Source organism: Monodon monoceros, unplaced genomic scaffold (genome assembly GCF_005190385.1).
Source record: "Monodon monoceros isolate NGI ecotype Baffin Bay Population unplaced genomic scaffold, NGI_Narwhal_1 Super_Scaffold_19, whole genome shotgun sequence".
In the NCBI taxonomy this organism is placed as follows: Eukaryota; Metazoa; Chordata; class Mammalia; order Artiodactyla; family Monodontidae; genus Monodon; species Monodon monoceros.
Window position 1 is genome coordinate 30,657,224 of NW_021703775.1, and position 8,042 is coordinate 30,665,265.

The 8,042-nt window shown below is 43.0% G+C and overlaps 1 protein-coding gene across 1 annotated transcript; it reads left to right on the forward strand.

Moving 5' to 3' along the window:
• Window positions 1-235: 235 nt before the first annotated feature.
• Window positions 236-6,444, forward strand: BMP10 (bone morphogenetic protein 10). The gene is made up of 2 exons (XM_029232623.1): window positions 236-724; window positions 5,355-6,444. The coding sequence occupies exons 1-2, from the start codon at window positions 391-393 to the stop codon at window positions 6,290-6,292; spliced, it is 1,272 nt and encodes a 423-aa protein (XP_029088456.1). The 5' UTR covers window positions 236-390; the 3' UTR covers window positions 6,293-6,444.
• Window positions 6,445-8,042: the final 1,598 nt, after the last annotated feature.

Consider the following 8,042-nt stretch of genomic DNA (forward strand, 5'->3'; position numbering starts at 1 on the left):
GTTCCTGCCAAAAGGAAGTGAATTGAAAGGAGAAGCAGAGCCTTTGCAAGGAGAAAATTGTCCTATCTCTCAGCCAGTGTCAGAATGTGGAAATGTTTACAAAATGCTCATTAAAAGAAAAAAGGATTGCAAGATAGAAACAAAATCTGGTGCACAAGTTTACACTAGGGAGATAAGAAAGGCTAGGCCCCTATGGGGGATTTTGTTATCCAATTACTGCAACCTGATTTTGGGGGGTGAGAGGAAGAGTGGTAGGGGGAGGGAGAGAGGGGAAGTTTCCAAACTTGTCTCCAGTGACACGAGACATTTACGCTCCGCAAGATAAAACTGCCACTTAGAGCCCAGGAGCGCTAAACCTTCCTGGGTTGGCCTGGGGGCTGGAGCAGAGTCATGGGTTCCCTGGCCCTGCAGCTGTGTGCTCTCTCCTGCCTGGTGGCTCACTCGGTTTCTGGCAGCCCCATCATGAGCCTGGAGCAGTCTCCTCTGGAAGAAGATATGCCCCTGTTTGATGATGTCTTCTCAGAGCAAGATGGTGTCGACTTTAACACACTGCTACAGAGCATGAAGAAAGAGTTTCTCAAGACATTGAACCTGTCGGACATCCCGATGCAGGACGCAGCCAAGGTTGACCCACCAGAGTACATGTTGGAACTCTACAACAAATTTGCAACAGATAGGACCTCCATGCCATCTGCCAACATCATTAGGAGTTTCAAGAATGAAGGTAAGTGGAGATTTTACTGACCAAATTTGGCTTCGAGTTTTTAGAAGCGGTGAGTAAATTTACAATGCATGGAAATGATAAAGGTGAAAACATCTATATAGGGGTGTGTGTACACAGATACCCCAAAACAAGGCACATTTTGGTCTATACTGTTTTTATGGTCATTTTCCAAATACTATTGAAAGGTATTAAAGAATATCTTTTAATCCAATGCCGTAAAGTGTCTACCATTTTGACATTATAATTGGGTCTTTGCAAATTTTCAATCTGGACAGCAGGTAATAAAAAATATTAATGTTGGTCTACCACTGTACCTTTGTCTGTCATTTTCCAGATAGGGTTCAGTTCCGTTTAGCTTTTAATTGACTACAAAATTTGTCAACTTCTACGTAGAATGAAAATGATGACAATAGGTAAAATACAGAAAGTTGTGATTTGCGTTTCGCTCAAACTTTGGGTGAGTTTCCATTTTGTGACCTTATTTAAGAAATGTTCAAACAGGGTGGAAACATATTTTAGAGATTCTTCCTAAAGTGTTGTTTTGTTTGTTGTGACGTGTATATCCTTGAAGCACTGTTTATAGTTTCCAGGAAGTGCGCATGGTCCAATTAATGATCCAGCTTATTCTGTGTGTTTATGAAGAGCAATGTACAAGTTTTAAATACCAGCGGGAAAAGTGTGCTTTCTGCCCCCAGATCTTTATTCAGTACTAAATCTAATGACTTAGCAAGTTAATCCTTTATTTAATATGGTGCAAGTAATCAAGAAAATTTTTTTCTAATATCTATGGTAAAAGTTGTGGGTCCAAAGTAACTAATTCTTTCATATTTACCAATTATGCTTTTATAGTCATTAACCAGGTACAAAAGAGGGTTTGGATAGATGTTGGCCAAGTATTCTTGAAAGCAAAAAGGCGGTGACAATATTTAGCTCAAGATTTGGATTTTTCAAGCAGGGTTGACTTAGTAGATGTGGATAATTAGCTTAATTTCTCTGAATCCGAATTTCCTCAACTGTAAATTGGGGACAATATACCTACGTAACACAATTGAGTAATTTCAAAGATGTTACAAGTAAGAAAGTACTACATTTGCTATGAAGTATTAAACAAATGACAGTGGTTACTAATGAATTCCTTAAATTCTAGGCATTGGGGGAAATGTTGAATAGGTATTGCTCAGTCCTGGAGATACTATTTGCCTTTAAAATTTAGGTGACTGCCAAAATTTCAAATATTTAGTAACATATTGGAAATGTGACTTAGTAACATTTAGTAACATGATGGAAATGACAAGCTGAAATTACAAATTCTTTCTGTGGTCAGTCTGAATTGAAAATAAACATCCTCCTTCCCTGGGAAGGCTTCCTAATGTTTCTGAGTGCGGATCCCTGGGTGGCTGGCTCAGGGTGTGGGTGGGAAAGTATTCGCATCCCTGGGGAAAATAGGAGTTTTTCAGTTCTCACTTCTGTGGAGGATTTCGATGGTCCAGGTGAGGAAATGAGCTTCTTATTACTGAATATCAGTGAGGGTAGGAGCAAACCTCTCAGTAGACAACCCAGCTGCCCGCACCTCTGCCAGTCCACTGGTGAAAATGCACAGCCCAAGGTCATGAATCCTGCACTGGGCTCGCCCTGTCGGCTGTTATTGTCTTTCTTTGATTCTCTGCGTTTGCTCAGTGCAACTCCCTAGGAGACAAAGACCAACAAAACAAAACCAAACCTCCTCCAAATCTAACTAACAGGGGAAAACAAGTGCTGCTTCAAGGTGGAAAAAGCATGACTTTATTTCCTACCACTGCTTTGACCTCTCCTTGTCATCTTGGGGAGGTCAATTCTCTGCATTGAGGCTTGATTTCTTCCAGAATCAAATGAACAGAATACCAATACCAACATTATAGGGTTATTGTAAGAACTAAATAAAACAATTTGCAAAGCACCTGGCACGTGAAATTTGCTCAGCAAACACTAGCTCCCTTGCCTGAAGTGTAACATCTCCATTATTACTATATTTGCACATGCACAGTGAACTTATTTTTATATCAGCTTTATTGAAGTATAATGGGCATAAACAATAAACTTCACATATTTAAAGTGTATAATTTGATAGGGTTTGACATATGTAAACATCCATTGGAACCATCACCACCATCAAGATAGTGAACATATTCATACCACCAAAAATGTCCTTGTGCTCCTTGGTAAACCCTTCCTCCCACTACAGTGAGCTTTTATTGTGCATTTTTCTAAAGGATGGAACAACCAGTCTATTCCCCTACTTTTGGTCTTCTCATGTTTCCTGTCCAAGGGGAATCAAGTTTTCTCCATTCCTATAAGGGGCGGGGGACAACTACCGTATTACTTGATGTATTAAGGACACATGTCATGCCCATAAATCAATTCGGTCTGATGCCCAGAATCATCAACTCATCAATATTTTTAAAGTGCTACCTCTGTTTAAAGCATCATGGTAGATTGGAGGCATAGAAGGGAGGTTAAGCTGTGGTACGTGCCATTAGGATGACAATCTAGTTGGGAAAAATCCATTCATATAGACAATTGAAAATCAAGGATGTAAATGGCAAGGTCAAAGGAGAGGTATAGAGGGTAAATACTCAAGTTGCCCAGAGAGGAGTGGGCTCCCATATAGGGAGGTGAAGAAGGGAGGGCCCCATAGGGAGGGGTCACATCTAGATAGATGGAGATGAGGGGGTAGAGCTTTCCGAGGGTCAGAAGAACATATCCAAAGGTGCAGTATACAGTAAAGCAAAGGAGTGTTTTGGCAAGTAGTGAAGTTATCAGTCTACTTTATTTTTTATTTTATTTTATTTTTTTGCGGTACGCGGGCCTCTCACTGTTGTGGCCTCTCCCGTTGCGGAGCACAGGCTCCGGACGCGCAGGCTCAGCGGCCATGGCTCACGGGCCCAGCCACTCCGCGGCATGTGGGATCTTCCCGGACCGGGGCACGAACCCGCGTCCCCCGCATTGGCAGGCGGACTCTCAACTACTGCGCCACCAGGGAAGCCCCTATCAGTCTACTTTAAATAGGAGACTTTGTTTAATATTTCTACAAATATTAATTGATAAATTGCAATGTTCCATGCTGTAGGGGATGAATGGGAGCTATGACTGGATCAAGTGGTTAAGACCTAATTATAGCTAGCTTTGTGAGCCATGCTAGAGAGTTTAAATTCATTCCATTGACCTGTAATTCTCACTGGCAGTGTATGAGATGATTTTAGGTGGTACCCAGAGGAAGCTGTGAATCAGGTGAAATCAGTATACGTTTATATTAAAGTGGATTGAAAAAATCCACATAACTATCATCTCGAACCCCTCATTTCATGAATACTGTTGCTTAGGACAAGTCTAAAAGAGGAAGTTAGTATAAAAACAATAATACCAAGTTAAAGGAAAATATTTAAAAGTACAATCTGGAACAAGGACCTCACTGAAATCATGAATTGGATATACAATTGGGAAAAGGCTGCCAAAGGTGATAGCGACCCCCTCAATTGGTGGTCCTCAGCATCTTTGGTGTCATGGAACTTTTTGATTGATGACAGATGTCTTCAGGGATTCCTTGTAGACAGGTATTACCTGGGACAGGTGTAGAGGAGATTTGGACGCCTATAAAATTCTTAGATAAGGAGTCAACATAATAATATTTGGAGGTGTGCTTCTAAGACTACAGGACCTTTACAATTTTATTTCATAAACATTCTGAGTGATTCCTATGTGCTGCACTTCCATGCCAGGTGCTAAGAGTACAAAATTAAGGCAACCAATCTATCCCCAAGGTTTGTTTCCCCTCATTCTTCCTTTTGGAGGACCACAAACCCCAAATTCAAGTGCTGTGACCCCCTTAGTGTTATGCCTATCCTGTTGACCTTGTCAGGCTTTGTTGTCTAAAGCAGGGATCAGCAAACTTTTTCTGTAAAGGGCCAGGGAGATGGTAAATATTTTGGGTTTTGTGGGCCGTATGATCTTGGTCGAGACTTAATGGATTTAATTCTGCCATTGTAGTGCAAAGAGCCACAAACACAATGCAGAAATGAATGGGTGAAGCTCTTTAGTAACTCTTTATTTCCAGAAACAGGTGGCAGGCCTGCTTTGGCCTGTGGGCTAGGTTTACCACCCCCTGGTCCACATGGATGTTTCTCAGGAAGATCCCGACTATGTGAGGGTCTCCATCCATTACAAGTACAAATATGAAAAGCCGTGACATCATCACTGAAAAGCTTCAAGAAAAAAACAACCACCACACGTGTCTCGTTTGATAGCTCCTCACTGGTTAGAAAAATTGGGGGCTTGCCTGGACGATCTCCAAGGCCCCTCCCAGGTCTATAATTCTGTGACGGATAAGCTACGCAAACAAGGCTGGGTGCGTTTTCTCTCATTCATGAGGCAGCCATTTTCCAGTTTAGTCTTGGCAGCTTAACTCAGTCTAGCGTTCTACCCTTGACCTTCAGTATTCTCTCTTAGAGAATGCTAACACTGTGTTTGTTTTCATTGATTTTCCCTCATTCTCTCTGTATCAAGCCTCCTGAATAGACAGGCGCTCTTATTGAATAAATAGGCATCTGTTTTTCTCTGTAACATACTGCAAATGTGATTTCTTTTTTTTTTTCAGATCTCTTTTCCCAACCAGCCAGTTTTAATGGGCTCCGAAAATACCCTCTCCTCTTCAATGTGTCCATCCCTCACCATGAAGAGGTCATCATGGCTGAACTCAGGTTGTACACCCTGGTGCAAAGAGATCGCATGATATATGAAGGAGTGGACCGGAAAATTACCATTTTCGAAGTACTAGAGAGCAAAGGGGACCGTGAGGGTGAAAGAAGCATGCTGGTCTTGGTGTCAGGGGAGATCTATGGAACCAACAGTGAGTGGGAGACTTTTGATGTCACCGATGCCATCAGGCATTGGCAAAAGTCAGGCTCATCCACCCACCAGCTGGAGGTTCACATTGAGAGCAAACATGAAATGGAGGATGTTGGCAGGGGACAACTGGAAATAGACACTAGTGCCCGGAATAAGCATGTCCCTTTGCTTGTCGTGTTTTCTGATGACCAGAGCAGTGAGAAGGAGAGGAAGGAGGAACTGAATGAAATGATTGCCCACGAGCAACTTCCGGGAATGGACAACCTGGGACTGGAAGGTTATTCCAGCGGACCTGGGGAAGAGGCTTTGCTGCAGATGAGGTCAAATGTCATCTATGACTCCACTGCCCGCATCAGAAGGAACGCAAAAGGAAACTACTGCAAGAGGACCCCGCTCTACATCGACTTCAAGGAGATTGGCTGGGACTCTTGGATCATCGCCCCACCTGGATACGAAGCCTACGAATGCCGTGGTGTTTGCAATTACCCCCTGGCAGAGCATCTCACCCCCACAAAGCATGCGATTATCCAGGCCTTGGTCCACCTCAAGAATTCCCAGAAGGCTTCCAAAGCCTGCTGTGTGCCCACCAAGCTGGAGCCCATCTCCATTCTCTATTTAGACAAAGGGGTCGTCACCTACAAGTTTAAATATGAGGGCATGGCCGTCTCTGAGTGTGGCTGTAGATAGGAGAGGAGTCCTGTGGCTTATTTAATAACTGTAAATGTGTATATTTTGTGTTCCTATTTAATGAGATTATTTAATAAGGGTGTACAGATCATAGAAGCTTGCTGCCTTAGGGAACTTGACAGGTCGGCTTTGTTGTAGGAAATGCATAATTTACTCCACAGTCTAGTCCCTTCCAATCTATGTTTCTTTGGACTTGCCATTTCCTGGCAATGCCATCTCTAATAGTACGTGGCAAGCCCACACTACTTGCCCTTTAGGCCGATTCGAAAGCAACACCCCTAAGCAGAAAAACGCTGTCGAGAGAGGTAGATATTTGTGTATGTATATGTGTACATAGATAAACTTATAAAATCCTTTTGGTTCTATAGAGGCAGATTCTACTCACACACGTGCATAACCCAATCAAATGTGTATATGTTAAAAGACAGTGGGAGGTTCTTGGTCACCTCTTCTCTAGGTAGTATTTCCATCAGGATAATTTGCACCAGGAATTTAACCATCCTAGGAAGTATTACATTTCCGAAATGCTACTGGAAATGTAGGGGTAGCTTTTGTCAGTTGAGTTTCTGCTATTACTCAGAGCAGCAGGGCCTGGTAAAGGAGGCTGCATGTTTGAGGGGAGGGGTTATCTGATACAGAAACCAAGTGGCTTCAAGGGGCAGTGGCCTTAAGGGACAACAGCAAAGAATGAGCCCACGGGGGACCCGTGTGCTCTAGAGGGCAGTGGCTGGTCAAGAAAGGAAAACAGAGGGAACTTCATCTGTTCCTAAGGCAACAGGAAGGCAAGGCCATGTGTGTTGGCCTTTATGGCTGCAGAGGGTATAGGAGGTGGGAGAGGCTCTTAGGGGAGGAGGGGCAAAGGATAGAGATGCTGTCCTAGGACGTGTTTGTAAAATTATAAGCAGTTCTAATTGGAGAGTTAAATATTTTGGACAAAATAAAATTAACAAAGACCAAGAGGAGGAAAAATCAGAAGGGATCTGTTTGTTGGACTCTTCTTCCTGTTTTTCTTCAATTCTTCATATTTCTCCTTTGCCTCTGAACCTCTGCTCTTGCTTTTTTCCACCTTTTCCCTTCCCTCCCTCTTTTTTGCCTGAGCACCTTGTGTCCTTCTCCCATTCACATGTCCCCTATCTTCCCTGGCCTTCCCTGCTTTGAGCCCGAAGAGAAAACCTGAAAACATTTGCTCTTGGGATAAAAGGAGTTAGTGCTCTAATTTCTAGATTTCCCCCTGATATTTTATTTAGTTGAGTTGCTAATATATAAAATGTTTTATTCATGAAGAATACTTAAGTGTAAGAAAAAGAGAACCACAGTCCAAATGAATACATTTAAATAAATGAATTAATAAATAGACACACAACCAAATGACTCGAAAGCTAAGCCAGAATTTGGAAATCAGGTTTGCCCCATGATGGAAACCCTGTAGCCTTCCCATCCTTCCCACTCTGCAGTCTTTCTGTTTGGGAACTGGCCAGGACTAAGGGACTGGGAAGTATTCCTGATGACAATGGTCTGGGGCATCTGCCCATTAGTTGGCCAGTTGGAAGGACACTGAGACTTGGTCCCAGTGCCCCCCGTGCAGGACCACAGGCGTTGTGCAGGGAGAACCACAGCAGAGCAGTTCTCAAACTGTTCTGACACTTCCAGGCAGACAACACGGATGGTCCAACCTAGAATCGGGAATGTGGTTTCCAGTACATTGTCCCCCCTCACCCCACTGAATGCTTCTTAAAGAAGGCTTGCACTT